This window comes from Apaloderma vittatum, unplaced genomic scaffold (genome assembly GCF_000703405.1).
Source record: "Apaloderma vittatum isolate BGI_N311 unplaced genomic scaffold, ASM70340v1 scaffold20303, whole genome shotgun sequence".
NCBI classification, from domain to species: Eukaryota; Metazoa; Chordata; class Aves; order Trogoniformes; family Trogonidae; genus Apaloderma; species Apaloderma vittatum.
Genome location: NW_009706825.1, coordinates 24256 through 42341, shown reverse-complemented (window position 1 = coordinate 42341; position 18086 = coordinate 24256). Strand labels below are relative to the sequence as shown.

The 18086-nt window shown below is 38.7% G+C and overlaps 1 protein-coding gene across 1 annotated transcript in view; it reads right to left on the bottom strand.

Moving 5' to 3' along the window:
• Nucleotides 1-17256, bottom strand: part of SPIDR (scaffolding protein involved in DNA repair) — a gene marked incomplete at its 3' end in the record, with an annotated part of 66052 nt that extends 48796 nt beyond the window's left edge. Inside the window, exons 1-3 of the mRNA XM_009865939.1 lie at nt 17192-17256; nt 9571-9781; nt 7490-7740 (exon numbers count right to left, since the gene is read on the bottom strand). Of these exons, the coding sequence (XP_009864241.1) occupies nt 7490-7740; nt 9571-9781; nt 17192-17256 (527 nt within the window). The remainder of the gene's footprint in view (nt 1-7489; nt 7741-9570; nt 9782-17191) is intronic.
• Nucleotides 17257-18086: the final 830 nt, after the last annotated feature.

Genomic DNA, 18086 nt, shown 5'->3' with positions numbered 1-18086 from the left:
CAGAGGAGCTCACACTTGAGCCAAACAGAGGCCTCAAATCAAGTATCTAAATTCAGCAAGTTTCAAAACTATTTTGAACATGTTTCAGGCAGTATGTATCAGGTGAATCATTTCCTTTTTTCTTAACGTAGGACTCAATTACAAAAATAACGAAAACTCTCTTCACTACCATTCCACTTGAGCCCTTACACTGTGAAGTGTAATACATAGGAAGTTAACCCCAGACTTTTGCATAACACTTTTTTCATTTGAGGAGTATGTTAATCTCCAAAGTCTGTGAACCTCCATTTAGCCAAAGAGTGGGCTGAGACATTAACCAAACTGAGTTTGATCATTTCAGCATGGTCTGTAACAGATCCCTACCCAGTGTGACGCTGCTGACTGCCTTTGCTGTGAGAAATGGAACAAAACCAGCAGGCACTGCCACCACTCAGGACTGGCACATGAGCATAAGATAACCCTCTTTCAAAGCACAGTGCTTACTGAAAGAACTAATTAAGACTGTCTTCTCTGAGGAGCTTTATTTTATTCATATTGTTTGCTGTATCTTTTGTATTCCGTAAAAGACAATGTATAAAAGCTTAAGATACAGATGCACATTCAGGCCTATGTCCCAGCAGTGTTGTCCCTTTAAAAATCTGTCTTGTATTAATTACTAGACTGTGTCCATAATTTTAAAAACACATAGGATACTGTATTCTTGACTCTACACTGTTTGGGACAAAAGGCCTTTCCAAGGAGCATTGATTTGTCATATCCAAATAGAAGCTTTTACAAAGCTGACAATAAGTTATTTCTAAGAATCTGCCTTTTTGGAAACTGCTATTGCATGAAATCTGTGCTGATGTTTCTTTGCATGTCTGCTGATCCATGCAGATACTTAAGGCTACACATGCTAAGAGTGTTTACCTGCTCAAGTTGCATAGAAATTCTGTGCAATATTTGAGTGGTTCAATTTCTCTCCCAACTGTTAGCTCAGCATGTGTCCACCTAAGCATGTGCAACATTTATCACTGCTCACAGTCTTTGCCTTCTGTACCATGGTAGCAGGAAAACAAATTCCAGAGACACAATCAGACTTTTAACAATTTCAGAGAGCTCCAACACGACTTGAACACTTTCTCCAGGACAGGACTGAAGTCATGTAGTCAGTGAAAGGTGGAGGTATAAAGCACACATGGAGGATTTCTGCTCTCAGTTCTGTTAACCACATAACTTTCAGAGATAGAAAAATTCAAGGGGAGGAAAGGTCAAAACCAAGGGAAGGATTCCATACCTGTTACGTAGGCCATCTTAGAATGATTCTTGACAAATAACAGGTGCTGGAAAACTACTATTCCAGGTTTAAACTAGACAGCATACAACAGCACATACCTTGATTGTGGCTCTAGGGCTGGAAAATTACCTTTTCAAATTGTTTGCTTTCTGTTCCCTAGACTGGTCTCCACTACAGGATAACATATGGCGGACCACATAGCTCTTCCCATTCCCCCCCTTTATATAGGCTCTTCAAAGCAATCAATTGGATGGATTCAGCCACAGAACAGACAGCACTGGGAAATGAGGTGTTCAGGTGCAATAATGCTTCTCCAGCTTTCTAAAGCCTGCATGCAATCATCAGATGTGGGGGGCGTGAAAAGGTATTGTTACAAGGTAAATGGTAGTGAACACGTAATGATGCTTCCACACCATTCATCTGTTTCTCTATGTTGGTTACGTATCTCTGCAATTTCTCTGTCATGGGGAACACAACAGCAAGTAGAGCTATTCCTTCTTCTTCACCAACAAAAGGATTGCAGGGTGTATGTGTGACCATCTTCTGTGAACATACGGTTACTTGACTGATCAGTTTAAGCACATGAGTACGGAGGAAATACAAGCTAGGAACCACTGTCTCCCTTTTGGCAGACGCATGCAGGAGCCTGCACACACAGTGCTGGCCACCCAATAGTTGGTTTCTCTTCCTGTCTGCTTTCCAAAGGGACTGAATCCCTGTCACACTTGTGGTCTATGCTGAGTTCCTTGAAGCTCTTTTCTTTATCAGCAGCTTTTACCACTGCCCTGACATATTTCAGAACAATGACAAATCGTTTAATCACCTGCTCCCAATGCAGGGCTGAAAAATGGTGGTATATGTTGAAGGGTCCTTTTTTTTTTCCTTTGTACAGACTATATCAGATAACAGTGCTTTCACCTTGCCCTTGGACAGAATAAGATTATGTAAATATTTAGCACTGAAAAATAAACTGTAATGTCAAATTAACAAATTGTTGTACTATAGTGGCATTGGAAGAAGCCCAAGTTCTATCTATCTGTCTGCAGCATCAGCAGCAAGGAAAACAGACTTTCAGGGCTATCTGGGCAACAGCACTGGGAAGCTACAGTGTAAAATATATAGTACAATTTAATGACTCAGCTCGACTATGTGATACCAAAACCATTTCTCTAAGTCTTTTGCCCTTACTCTCCGTTTTGGTGGCTTCAGTTTTAGAGTTACAAATAGAGTAGGGTGGAGGTAACAAGGAATAATCCAAGTGTCCAGGAGTCTCAACGGCGAATTAGATAGATAGATAGATAGACAGATAGATATAGATAAATGCTTGAAAGTAGAACCTTGAACCGCAGCTGTTAGAACTATTACAAGTCAGTCAAGTAGCAATCAGACTACTTTGCAAGAATATTAAAAGCATATATCTTCACTTCTGAGAAGCATCTGAAAAGGGGAAATCAGAGAAAACTTCTAGCTTATGGAGTACTCTTTACTGCACTTCAGTTACCTATTTCCTGTTTATTTCCCACTTGAAAAATCACATCCCAGAATCATAATGTAATTTTTAAAAACTTGCATTCATGACCATTCCATTTCAAATGTTTTGTTGAAAAAACACAAAAAACAAATGGAATGCTGTAAACAGATTTAAGTCAGCCACAAAAAACATTCTGACAGATGTTAGCATCTGTGAACACGGATCTTTCACGATAGTCCTTTCCAATCTGGGCTCTTTTCAAATATGAAGACCTCCAGGGTTTTTTTGTTGTTGTTTATTTCAATACGCTCTACAAAATTTAAGATAGGTTTTCAGTACCAGAAGGCTGAGTTTTCAATATATTAGTCCACCTACTTGCAGTGTTACTTGCAGCACCTGACACTCAACTTTTAGTTACGCATGCTGCCAGACAGGTTAACCCATTGACTATATTTGTGTTATGATGAATGGCAAAGATCATTAGATGAAGGAAAAGAGGAAAAAAGGAAACCAAACTGTGAAATTAATTAATTTTACGGGATTACCACTTAGCAATAAAACTGCTTTACACAGAATTACGTAGAACAGACTACTCATAAACTTGCAAAAACTTGCTAGATCATAATAAATCCCAGAAACTGACTGTCACATTTCTGGGGGCCTGCTCAGAAACGGAAACGTGACTTTCCCCACACTTCGATTCCTTCCAGCCACTCAAACAAATCCTCATCTCTTCTAAACATCGTGCTCCCCAAGGATCCTGCTTGCGTGATAGCAGGCCTTTCCACTGCTGTAAGATCGGGCAAACAGAAAACACAATAAAGAAAAAACTCAAATAACTATTGAAAACCAGTGCATAGAGGCAGAACACATTATTTTTTAAAGTAAATGTACTTTCTTTTGTTCTTGGAATAAAAAGTTTTAGTACTGGAGTGCTAAGCTCCAGATCCAGGTAGGAAGTGGGTAAAACATATGCCAAGAGAAGCGAATAGAAAATTTCTCGAGTCACCCACACAGATTTTAAAATGTGGATTCACAGCTATAGTTGGCATTGCTTTATATTAGCAGTGGTTAGCTTTTCCTTCTTAACAGACAACACTCTTTTCTGTCCAGCCTTCTCACTTAAATCTTTTGAGCAGCCTGACCCCTTTAACTGCCTAATAGTCCTAAAAATATATCTATTTTAATTTCACCAACAGCCACACACAGGTCCTGTCCTTTAAGGCACAAAACTGACCAGCTCTATTTTTTACTGAACTCACGTGGCCTGCTCAAAACAAACAGATACTGGCAAGAGCAAAATCCAAATTATACACTGCTTTATCCTAGGAACACAAAGTACAAGGCCGACGCAGTGAGTCAGACACCTCAGCGCCAGTGAGCTCCTCAGGTTGACAGGAGTCTCTCTGGGATCCTTATAAGTGTAAGCCAAGCCTTTTTCAGAAAGAGTCAAAATAATCGGGTTTAGACAAACATGTGTTGTGTTATTAGCAAAAGTATCTCTCTCATCAGAGTGGAAAAGGCAGCAAAAAGCATGCCAGGAATCCTGGAAATGGGCAGACAGTCACAGCGAGTAATATTTTCTTTTTTTTCTTCCTCCCTTGAAACTCCTTCAGCATGAAAAGTCCATTTGCAAGAGCAGTTAATTACGGGGTGGGGGGAGAGGAGGGGAGAGACAAATGACTCAACAACAGCGCAGGGAACACGAACGTGGGACCAATTTATGTACAACAGAAGCCTGAAAACTTCTCAGTCTCTGTAACAATTTCTTAGTGTCCTTGGAAAACGCTTTAGATACTTCAGCCAAACAGACTTAAACCTGTCAGATGTATCCATTTGTCTATCAGTAAAATGCCATGTTCTATATATGAAGACTAAAAGCTAGATGCATATTGGCATTACCATAGTTTCTGTGGTTTACTGGTGTTAGTTTTAACCAATGCAATTAATCCATATCCTTACCATGAAAACAGAGGTTTCTCCCACAATTTGCCAGGCTCTTTCTAGAAACCAGATACTTTGAACAAAACGCGTCACTTCCCCTGCTCCACTTTTAATTTCATGCCTCTGTTCAGCTTACTGTTGCATATGCACCTCTGTGGCAACAACATCTGGATTAATGTGGAGTGCTACAGAAGTAGATATACAATAAAACAGCCTGCCTAAAATACAAAAAAAATAACTATTCTTCTACCTTGATATCTAATTAGATATACAATAAAACAGCCTGCCTAAAATGCAAAAAAAACCCAACTATTCTTCTACCTTGATATCTAATTAGAAAGTTTTGTTTACAAACCAATGAATTATCTAACTCATCTTGACTCACAAAATACAAAGGTTGCTTTCATGGCAGCTTCACTTTACACAAAGAAGATTAGAAAGAAGAAAAGAGTTTTATTTTAATCACAAACAAATGAGCCATCAGTTGGTTCAAAGGACTGCCAGAGGGCGTTGGACCCTTTTGCCCTCTATCAGGTGACAGACACAGACATTTCTGATAGAGAAGAAAAGTCTCATATGGATGCTTATCCGTCATGGAAACAGCAGCTGATAAAACACTGTGAGGTGTTTTCCATTCCTCAGTTTCTAAAAGGAGTGTTCATTCCCTTTTTTTTTTGCTAAAGCCGTTGATTTTTCTCTTCCAAAAGACAGTCTGATAGCTGCAAATGACAACAACTAAGCTCTTTTTTGAGCTGAGACATCTATCAAATTTGAGGAACTTCCAAGAGGCCAGCTTAACAACTGCACGTGAGAATACTCAGCTACAGTATGTACTCAGAAGCAACGGGACTCACATTTTTTATTTTATTTCTATTTCAGGTTTGACATAAGAAGTGCAATCTGAGATTTCTGTTTTCTTTCACCCCATTCCTGTGAAGGGTGTGGGCTCAGGCAGGTTAACTACCTCAAATTGTGTGACTGCAAGTTAAGTATACTTTTGGTTAAAAGCTGGAAAGGAAATACGGAGACAGTATTATCATTTGAAATCTGCTAGAATTGATGTCCTTAAAAATCAGCTTGAATAATGGACTGTCAGCTGCCCTGATTTTTGATCAAATGTAGCCCTCTGCAAAAAGATCTACAAGGAGGAATACTGTCCTCAAAATCACATATTGATGTGTGGCTGGTGAAGTAGTTCTAAAAAAAGTATTATACATAAAAGAAGAATGAATTAAATATAAAGTGATAAGTTCACACAACAAAACGTACTGATTACTTAAAAAAATAAGGCAAGTTAAGGTCAATATAACTATTATATATAAAAAGGTTTTTAAAAAATATCGGGTACAAGGCTGTTGAAAACTATTTTCCTGTAGGGGATGACCGAGCTTGCATTGTAGGGAAGAATAATCTTCCTAAATTCCTCCTGGAGGATTTCTGTTGATCAATGAGTGCTGTATATTATCCAGTGGCATACAAAGTACAAGAATTGGGAGAATTCCAGTATTCCAGTCAAAAGCTCAGGAAGAAGGACCTGTGAGCATGCGACTGCCCACCAGCAGGGTGGCTTAGAGGAACTCAAATTCTTCAAACCTTTGAAGATTTCCTTCAAAGCTTATTGTAAATTACATCTCCAGAGTTCTCAATGGGACCTTTTTAAACTAATTGCACATCTCCCTGCAGGTCCTAAAGTCTGCAAGAACAGAGATCTCCTAACGTCCTGAAAGGCTGAATTTAGAAGTTTTATATAACCTCTGCCGCTATAACTCATTTTAATAAGCTTCCTGAGTGAAAACAAAATCAAATGTATCTTACCGTTCAGAATTTTAAGGCAGCATGAAACAAAAGTTTGTGCAAACCCAAAAGAAGGAAATTCAATAATAGACACAATGATCTCAGACCCAAAGTTGCTGAGACAGACTTTGAAATCAGTCTCTGATCTCAAACCTTGAGGATCATAAAAGGAGAAGGAAAGGATTCAACAGTTCAGTACTAGTCAGGAGAAAAAAAACTGTCTAGCGTATTTTTTGTACTTAAGAAAACAAGGTCCCATTCTCGATTCCCTCCACCAAAAGCACACTAGTGTTAGGATGCAAAGACTAAAATTGAAGAGGCTAAAACCACTGGTCTAAAGCTCTATGCTCCATGGGTTTTGCAATATAAGATTTTTGCATTACTGTTAATGATTTGACATCAGATCACATTTTAATGCAGGGGAGCTGAACTGCTGTGACCTCCACATTTCCAAAAGTCAGTGGGAGTTTCTTCCAATGGCTTCACAATGGAAGTATGCACGTGTACACCTGTGTTTCTCTAACGCCATCAGTGCAAAATCCCCATTTTAGAAAAGCCTTTCGTTTCTCCATCTCTATATGTACTTCTCTTTTGTTTCAAAAGACCACTCTACGGGCATAACTTACTAGCACAGCATACTGGAGACTGAGATAGGTAAATGGAAAGTAGCAGTTATTTTGTGAAACTCAAGGAACAGTATAAGATTTTGATGATCATCAATGGTTTTAAATTAACTTCCTATCAATTAGTTTTCAATCTTCCTGACATCCGCTGATGACATCAGCTATAGACAGATCCTTCCCTCCTTTGGGCAGGACTACTTCCACGTCACACTACACCTATTAAAGAAGGCAGACCACTTCCACCAAGAGTCTTGTGCCTTGCTGAGCATGCTTACTCTGTGCGAGCTGACGACTAAGAATGACATTTCCGAACTCCCTCCTCTTCAGTTTCTCACATATGACAGCCTCAACAGGAAAACTGCCATGCGTCTTATTACTCACCTAACGTTTGGCGGATCTGAATTCAGGATGGGTGTTGCACAAAGAGACTTGTTTCCTTGGTTGTGGCTTCCGTAACCTTCTCTTGCAGGCAAACGGTAGACCCTTTGGATAACGACTCGCACCTGCGCCTCTCTCCATCCCACTGCTCCCTGGCTTTCCACCATTTCAAGCAGAGAATCATTAACAGCACTGTGTGCTAAGGGATGCCGCTTGGAATCACAGTTGTTATGGATTTGCGAAGCACAGGCAACCTGGTGAAGGAAAACTTATTAATGGAATCATTTCAGGGGACCTTGAAACTAGGTAGTGCTAGAGAGTAAAACTTCAGCATGAAAAGTCACTGCAAGAAGTGCAAAATCAGTTTCAAAATACTTACTGCACCTAAACTAACTTGCAGACTAATGCCCAATATTTATTATGGATTTTTAATAAACACGCAAGAGTTAAGCAGACAGTGCTCTCCTATATTTAACTCATGCTCTGGACTGAGCTAATTTAATCCATGAGAGATTAGGGAGACACCAGCAGGAAAACAGAATTGATATTAGTATTTATGATTGTTCCCCTTAAATTGAGTTTCATTTTTAGTTCTTTGATGTTCTGTTCCTTCCTCTTCTAACAAAGAGGTAAAATCCATCTTGAATGCTTCCAGACTTTCAGATTAAGTTCAAAATGAACAGGTGTCTACTTTTACAGAACAGTAACCTAATTATCAGATTTATACATTTCAATGTAAATTGTTTCAATGTAAAAGAATTAGATGATTAATGAAAATATAAAAACTTATAAAAAATAAATATAAACCTTAATTTAGTCTTTCACTACTTCCAAAACATGTTTTATTAATAAAATCTTCCAAATGTTCAAAATGAATTTTATGAAGAAAATGTGATATTTTGCCTTAATCTAAATGAGTAATTTCAGGAAAAATTGTATGCATGTATAGACTAACATGGTCTATATATATAGGTTCCTTCCCAGCATGAGCCAAATCTCTATTTTCACAATGAAACCTGTTTTTATAAAAAGCTGTGTGCCAGGAAAGGTTTTCAGAGTATTACAGATTACGCCATAAGCAATATCTACCAGTAGAGAAGGAGAATTTGCAGTACTTAAAAGAAAACTGCGGTACGACACTACTCAGTGTCTACAAAGCAGTTGTAATAAAACTTGTCTGCTGAGTTTTAAATGAAGTGGTTTTGTTTGCTAGGAACCATGAGGGGAACTGTTAAATTGCTCTGGTTTTCAAATATCACGGTAGAAGCTTCTTACAAGGTAGAATTGAAGGAAAAAAGGACATTAGGATTTAATTTATGTAACTTTTTCATACATAGCATATAATGGGAATTATACGTAAGGCAAATACAAAAATGTTGACACTCAGTGCTGTTCATCCAACTTGTAGGGCCAAATTCCTCAAGTATCAAATATTAACAATGATTCCTGGTGGCCAATATACAGCCTTTGCAAAAGCCTTACTTTTGGAAGGTGGTACTGACATAGACTATCAGAAAACCAGATCTCTTAAAATACCTTAGTTTGTACAACCTCAGCTAGAGACATCCACAGTCAATAGACATTTTAATATAAAAAGGTCAAAATAGAGAAGAAAACAAATTGCAGGGCTAGGAAAGGGGGGGTGTTACCAACTGATGCTTTAAAGAAAGGATAGGAAAGATTAGAAAATGAGTTAAGAAATAGGAGTGGGAAAAGGGAATATTTATTTAAAACAATATCTTGATTGGGTTAGCAGAAAACTGATTTTACTTCAAATAAAGCTTAGTTATTCAGCTACAAAGCATAAGAGAAAAATCAATGAAAAACCAGGCTACAATTACTGTTTAGCACAGTAGTGGGACTTCAGCAAAATAACCTCACAGCAGTTCAGCATTTGGATGGGCCAAAAGCCTCTGCTAAGAAAATATTATTAAACTAAACACTGCATGTTATTCAGTCTTGGCTAAATGCACGGGGAAACTGAACAGGTCGGTAATTTAGAATTTTAATTTTTGTTATGATTTCCAAACATCTGCTCACCAACTTCTTACCAAGTGCTAAACAGTGAACCAAATGGACCTTACCTGATTATCTGAAGATTCCTGCCGTAACTCACCATCAAGGTCATCTAGTCTGAATGTCTGTGCCAGAGATATAATATTCTTCCTAATGAGCATCTTTGTGAGACCGTATGTCTTCTCTCTTGTTTCTGATTGTTCACTGATTAGCACCTTCTGACTAAAATATGTATTCATGATAACAGGAACATCCGAATTTTTGAGAAGCAGTTTTTGCCTGGAAAAAACCATAATTTAAGTGGTATCAAATCCATTACGAGTTAAATGACTGATAAGCACTATTTTAAAACATGTGTCATGTATTCCTCTACCCTTTTTCTACAGTTATCACTAGACCGCTGAAAGGTAAGTTATTCAAATTGCAAATAACCGACCCCAGAGATAACTTTGACTTGGATCAGCCCTCTCAGCTCAGGTATAGCCGTGGGCGAGTGGAGCTCCGCTGCATCCAGGGACAACTTACACCTGGAAGCCAGCTGAGCTGAGGGCCTTCTGGGCTTTGCACAAACACTACTCGGTGTCTCCACGTTGTCAGCGCAGAACCAAGAGCAACAGGAACCCCTGCATGCAGAGACCGAGGTAAAAGCCATCAATGAAAGATTAGTAATCCTGCTCTGTGTTAATGTAGAGTGCTGGCTCTGCTGGACCCAGCCTGGCCCTTGCAGACCAGGAACTCCCTCTCTGGTGAGTGCTTCCCACTGACCCAAACTCATTCTCACTGCAGCTAGCAGCAAACTGTTCCTTCTGCTTTCTCTTTTTTTAGATGCAAAATCCTACACTTTTCCTATGATATGCCGTATATTATTTTGCCTGTGTGTTTGCCGTTGTCATAAATGTGCTCTCCAAGACTAAGTTTTGATTTCAAGAGCCAATGTAAATTCCCAAACAGCTTCACATGCTGCAATTTCTCGCCTAGTGGATTAAGGTAATGGTTGCAGAATCTTAAAACACACAATAATTTAATGCCAAAGCACGTCTTGATGTTGGGATTTTTTCATATGCTAGCATCACAATCATACCTTTAGAAAAATGCTTTTTATACTCACAGGATACAAATCTAATGAAGTCAGCTAACAAAAACAACCAGTAATCTCATTTTCTAGAAACCATCAAAACAAACACAATTCACTTAGTGACTTTATTGCAGGCTGTGTTTTTCTACTATTAGATTTTTATCGCTTGGGAGTAAAACAAGGCCTCCTGCCTTGGCAGCAAAGCTGAGCTGACCAGGGTTCAGAATTAACCTTAGGACTTCAGTCTCTAGACTGCTCAACAGTTGTATTATGGACAGGAAGCAAGTTTTCACATCTATGACACTGTTTGTCAAAAGTGCAACCATACAAAGTTAAGAAGCAAAACAAAAGCAAAACAAAACACTCAAAAAATACTTATTTCTGATTTCAGTCTATGCAAGTTCTTAACTGTGGTCTGGTTTATAGCACACTCCTTCATTCTCTAGAGAGTGGATAGCTAAATGGAAATTAATGCATTCATATTTTCAAGGCCATAGGAAAAGCTGCAGCAAGGTATTAAACATAGTCCTCATTTTTTTATAATTAGGAAAATAATGCAATAGGAAGATGATCTCTGCCTTTTAGAAAAAAGTACACATTAAAAACTAAGCTTGCAACTTCAAACTGTGACTCATACACATAAATAATAAGAAAGATGTATTGCTTCTATGTGTGAACACTCAAGGAAGTTATGATCTGAAATAGAAAATTTGTGAAAAGTTAAACTAAGTGCCGAACTTGTCCAGATGCCTTACTGCCATCTATGAGTTCTTCCGACCTAAGTGAGCAGTAAGTTCATCCCCAGGGGACACTGAGTCCCTTGACTCCAAGTGAATTTGCTAACAAAGCTCCCAGTTAAGAAAAGCATGACTGTAGCCCATGAGGCTGCCAAACGCACTTTGCCTGATAATTTTCTGCATTACAGGCCTAAAACCAAGGAATTAGCTTGGTCAGCAAACCAAGACATCTCTGATGTCATGAGATTTTTAAACTGTCACTACTCCATTTTTTCTGAAGAACAAAAACGTACATAAAGTTTGCTACGGACCTTGGGAGAGTTTGAGCTGTCTTTATATGCAGATGTGGAATGAAAATTTTCACACCTACTTTCTTGAGACGTCTGTGTTCAGACCCAAAGTAAACAGGAAATCTCTCTGAGCACGAGACTGTTACGTCACTAATGTCAGAAGAATGTTTGCTTGATCTAAATCATCTCATTCTCTACAAAAATACTGACGTTAGCAGCAAATCATTTGCAGGAACTCTGATGTTTATGGTTTTATTTTTATTTTCCTGTGCAGATCTGTCATTGGCTTTTTTCTTCTTTTTTAAGGCAGGTAGGTTTTACTGATACTCAAATTACGTGTACCGTGGTTTTGCTATGCCTATCCATTCCATACCTCGAGTACTTTTACAACCACCAAGACGTTTCTTTGCTCAGTTTCCCTCATATCTTTAAATAAGTAATGCATAAATTTATGGCTACTCAGCATTTCCACAAAGCAAAAAAGGGACATACACACACTTTCATAAGAAGCTCCCATTTCTTACCTGCAATTAGTTCACTAAAAACACTCTGCTTAAGGAATCATTTGATTTAGACCTGCATAGTTGTCCACAGACTTAGCAATAACCCACCAGCTAGGTCAGAGGAATAATCACAGTAGTCTATTTACATCTTGCCTATTTCTCAATGGACGGATTCCTCACAACAGGAAATGAAAGGAACCAGCAACAAGTAGAAATAATAATCAAAGAAATAAAAAAACCCCTTGTAATAAGATCACTATTTTGTCTACAGGTAGATAGCTAAATCGAAATATTTAAAATATATATATACATAAAATATATATAACATAAAATGTGTGTCTATATATCATATCATATCATATCATATCTTATATTATATTATGGTTTTATATATAATTCCCAAGTTTCTTCTTCATTATGAAAAATTATTTCTATAATATGAATTAATTGAATGACAACTCTGTCCTTTTCCAGAAATTTTTCCTAGTGTTGCTTAGCTCAAACAAGCTTTGCAAGACGGCAGTTTTGACACCCATCACGGCAGAAAACTCTGCATTGTCAATGTACATTGCTCGTACTATTCTCTTTGCAACAAAGGCGACCATGTTTGAAACACACATCCCTTAATTCTTTTTGTCTGCTTGAAAGATACAGACTAGAGCAAAGTCTGTTAAACTGGAACTATCGGGAAGAAAAAAATAAATCAGTTCCCCAAGCAATCCATGTGGTCCTGAGCTGCATGTGTTGCCCCTGTGCCTGAGACACCATAACTGATCACCTCAACCTTCTGTATCTTTTCCAGATGCACATTCTCTACAGCCAGAAGCAGCCCTACTTCGTAGGATACAGAGTACACTCTGTAGCATCCTCTGTACAGATAAAGTATTAAATGAGCATTTCAAGTTTTCTGTGACCTCTCTTAAATTTTTTCTTTTCTGTCTGTTTATTTAAATGCTTATTTTCACAGAACGAGAGACATCATCTCATTCAGCAAATTACATAGAGACAATGGAAAGAAAATAAAATTGGCTACAGACTTTTTAAAAAAGAGCTCTTTTACTCTCTGATTTTCTTCTGGATCAGCAAGGTATATTTAAATGTTGGATTAGCAGTCGACTTCCTTAACAACTGCCTTTAGAGGAAAGGTCGTTTGTAATGACCTGAAGTAAGAGACTCTGAACTTTTTATACTACAGGGCATTTTTTTTCCTGGTATGTAGACAATCAGCAATTGCCGTAACTGGTCACATGCTAAAGGAACATGAGGCAATAATGTGGGGTTTTTTTTCCTTTCCAGCAGCAGCTTGCTTCTCTCTCCAAGAACGTAACTTGCTTTTTCTCTTTTCCCCTTCTATGATGAAATGCCTGTCTTGCAGAGTAGAAGCTGGAGATGTCCTCGCCTATAATCGTGGGCTATCGTCATCTGAGATACGAAACACTGCAGAAAATTACAGCACGGCACGGTGTAAAGTAGCTGAAATTTCAGCCTAAGACAGGGTTTAATCCTGCCGCCGAACAGCTGGCAGGTTTGCACCGGGGTCTGCCCCGCGCAGCCCATCCACAGGCTGAGCCAGCCAGAAGCTGTGCCTCTGTGGCAGCAGCTCGCTCACAAACCACACGCTTCCGCTCCGTTCTGCTGACATCAAACAGCAGTGCTGGTTCATGAACTCAGGATGACTCTGGATCACTTTAAATTAGAGAACATGGGGGATTTTTTGTTTTCTCTCTCTGGGCATTTTATTGGGCTTTCTTTTATTTTGCAAAGTGTAAAAAAGCCTACAGCTTTTTTTTTGAAGAGGACATTGCATTAACCGAAGTTAACATTTCAGAGACCTACAACATGTACTGTGATTATGAAACAGGCTAATTTCAAGCCTCAGAAAAATTATTTCTGCATAAAGAAGGATTCATGCCCACCATGTAGAACAGCACTTGTACATACAAAGTAACAGCATTACACTGCTTGTCCAAAGTGTGAGGAGTCATCCCCACAGGAACACCATCCCTAATTTCCTAGGAACTGCTTATTTTGTCCAGTATGGAAGAAGTTGCTCATGCTCCCTCTCGCTTAAGATTGAGTGCTATTTGCAATGGTTAACCTGTGCAAAATTATAAGATATCCAAGAAATGCCTGAGTATGAAATAATGATAAGAATTTTAAAATAAACCAGATTTTCCAAGTGCAGACAGACCTCTGCACACCTACCACCCAAGGATGATAACAAATATGCAGCCCAAATTAAAAAGACATTTGGAACAGAGCTACCTTCTGCCATGCCTAGAGATAGCCCAAACACAGAACTTTCTTCCATAAGTGAGTAATCTCACCACTCATGTGTGAGCCTCCATCAACATTATTTACCGTTGCTTGAACAATCTGTATGAACACTGTGTTTGTGAGCTCACATTTTCATAACACAAAACTTCTTCCCCAGACCCACCCTCAAAGACAGAAAACAAAAATCAGCTGGTTTCTCTTTCTTTGAAATTATCTTATGCAAAGCAACAGATTATTGTGGGACAAGTTTTCAAGGCTGACTGCACTCTTTTAACCCTCTAGACTGGTGTCCAGAGTCATATATGTCAAATAAACAGTTCTTAACCATGTCAGGTTTCCAAAGAAATGTAGCTTCAGCACCTCAGAATAGCAGCTCTGCAGGAGATGTAACAATAAAAAGCTAATCAAACTATGTCTACAATGTCTACTTTTAGAGTATGATACATTTTATTTGTGAATAGCTAGATATTAGTTTTGTTCCCCTACTGGAAAAATATTTTGTCTCAGGATTAATTCCATCAATACAACACACAAAGAAAAGAAAATATAGCTACTAAATGTATATATTGTTATGACCCAATCTGTTACCATTTGTCACTCAACTTTAAGTAAAAAGCAAACTCTAAGGAAATTAGTAAAACACAAGCAATGAAAAAAATCTTCTCCATTGCAGCATAAATTCTTTCTGCAAAATAATATTGCGGTTTTCAACAAAATTACTTGTAAACCTAAGAAATCACTCCAGCAGGAAATTACGGTGCACAACGCCAACACTTTTATCACTGTATCATTTTACTAATTTCAAAGTAATCATATAAAGTAACCACTGGCTTGCCATAGTACTGCCTTTTGAAATATGACACCCTGTAGCACGAAAAAAATTCGTATGGAAATTTTCATATTTAAAGAAGAGCTCTGCTATAAAAAGCTTGTGGTTAACATTATGCACTACTGTATCACACACCTAGTGCTCTCACCTCTGCAGGAAGGTGCACCGTGTGCTAACTGAAGAGGATGTACAGGTCTTCTGATGTAGGAAAGCACAGATGGATATCAAAGCAAATCTCATCCACCTCCAGGAAATTACTGTAATATCAGGCTGATCAAGACTGGAAAGTGAGGAAGTTTCTCAGCCACTTGCTTCAGCTATGAAGAAAGTACCCGAAACTTCTAGCATTCTGGATCACAATTTATCATGACAAAGCTTAACCTTTGGCATCACCAAACATAAAATTCCACTCACAGGCTGCGATTGCATACAAACTGGCATGAAAAGAATCTCTTGAGCTCACTGAGGTAACGCATTGGGGAGAATTTGATAAAAATCTACTTCAACTGTGATGCTTAATATCTAACACATAAGTCAGGCACAAAACAATTTTTAAAAGATGTAAAGTTCCATTATTAAGAAAAACTGCATACCATAAAGCATTAAATTATAAAGTTCCTTTAAAAACAAAACCACTCACCCACACACAGTATGAGGGTGTTACAAGTAACTAGGGAGATATAAATATCATGGTTATCTTTTCATAATCAAGATGTTATGGAAGAATTCCAAGCTGTGTGTTTACTCCATATATCAACTTGTGTCTGACTTGCCACAAGCTCATTACTCAGATGACTTCTTCTCCCTGTTCCCAGTGCTAAACTGCACGTAGGGTTTGAGGTGGCTGCGGGAGGATGGCTGGAGCCACCAGAAAGTCCAGGGATATGTCAGAGAGAGTTTCTGAAAAGTGATAAAAGGGAAGCAAGCAAACTGCAAAGTGACATCATATTAAAACTTGTGGTGTATGTTAGAGATAACAAGAACAGCCAGGCTGGTGTGAGATCAGAGGCTCATCTACCCCATACTTTTAGCTTACAGCAGCAAACACCAGATGTTTGAGGAAGACTATGAAAATAAAAGCAAGAATCTAGGGAAAGTTCTCTGGAACACTCTCTAATTAAACTTCTGCAATCTTTCAGAAGTGTAGTTAACATTCCTTGGTAGACTTTTCTTCCAGGAACTTACATGCCTGCTTTTGGACCACTTGTACATTTAGAGCATCCACAACATCCTGCAGCATCCACAGTACTCTACAGTCTAATTAGACGCTTGTGAGAAACCACTTCCTTTTATTTGTTTTGATCTGTCACCTCGTGGTTACATTGCTGCCCCCCACTTCTTGCTTTTAAGAGGCAGTGAATAATCATCCTTCTTTGATGTACATCCTAATACAGACCTTTATCACATCCTCTCCCAGCTTCTGCTTTTTCAAGGTGAAGAGCCCTAATCATCTTACTTATTTCTCACAGGGAAGCCGCTCCATACCTCTCCTGGTCCCTCTGTTATTTTTCCACTTCTACTACACATTTTTGATTTGGGAAAGTGAAATTCCAACCTAAAAATCTACCATGAATTTCTATAGTGACATCATGATGTCTCTAATCCAATTCTAGTAAGTCTTACCATTCTATTTGTTCTTCTGATTGTTAGATGAAAACTAAGCTGATGTACTAATGACGTCATAAGAACACTAAAAACACATTCCTGGATGCTAACAATCCAGAGTTCAAAATTTTATATGTGTTCTTCGCATTTACCTACAATTTCCTAGTAAGAGAGGTGAAATTCTTCCTCCAGCCCCAATTTTCAAGCATTCTGTAGGAGGATGAACACATTCCCTTGCCCATAGGATTGTAAGGATCACAGCGCACCATCGAAGAGGAAGGAAATCCGCATAATATTCTGTGGCACAGGTGTCCCATTCTTTATTTCCTTTGTAGGCACTATGACACAATAGAGATTTGAGGAAACCAGTTACACCAAGAACTCCTCTGCCTGTGGTAAGGTAAGGAGTTTGGCCACTCTGCCACCGTTACACACCATCGCCACTCTGGAGGTACCAGCAGAAGCTGTTTCTTGTGCCAGCAGAGCTCTGCAACACCCACCCAAGCAGCTGAGAGCCATGTGCCAGAGTGAAGAACTTGAGCTTAGAATTTCTGACGAAGGTATGGAGAGGCAGGGTATGTGGTTGGTTGGTTGGTTCAAGTTTGGAGGATTATTGGAGGAACTTGAACAAATAAATTCCATTTTAAAACACATTGTTCAACACTCTGTAGAGATTATTAAGAACACTAGCCTTTGCTTCCATTGAGGTTTTGGCATTTGCTATTGGCATAGACTCCTCATGAGTCCATGCCTGCATAAATGCTCAAAGGTGTCTTCACATGCACAGTAGCAAGAACAAATATGTATCCCTGAGCAAACTCTAAAGACACCTCAATATAGGCATATGCTTGATTTTGTCTAAGTATTTTATTATTAGACCTAATACTAAAAAGAAACCCATCAACACAATTACAAAACAACCACAAAACTCCCATCAGACTTGTTCTTGTACTCTCCTCTTGTTCTGGTATTCATTTCTGGACACTTCCAAGTGTTTCTTGGCCAGGACATGGAGCAAGACCAGATTCTGGTCTGGCCTGGTGAGGTCACTTCTTATACACACAAATCTAGTGCTATCACCACATTAGTACAGGGAAAAGTAGTTGAAAGTAGCAGTAGTTCTGGCTTCTCTAATAACGCAAAAGGGATTACAGAAGATAGTGAGAGCTTGCTCAGTGCCATAGAGTGCAAGAACAAAGCTGGTCAAAGACTCAATAGCGCAATGAGATGGATGAACCCCTGGATTGCTTTTTTTGTGATCCCATTAG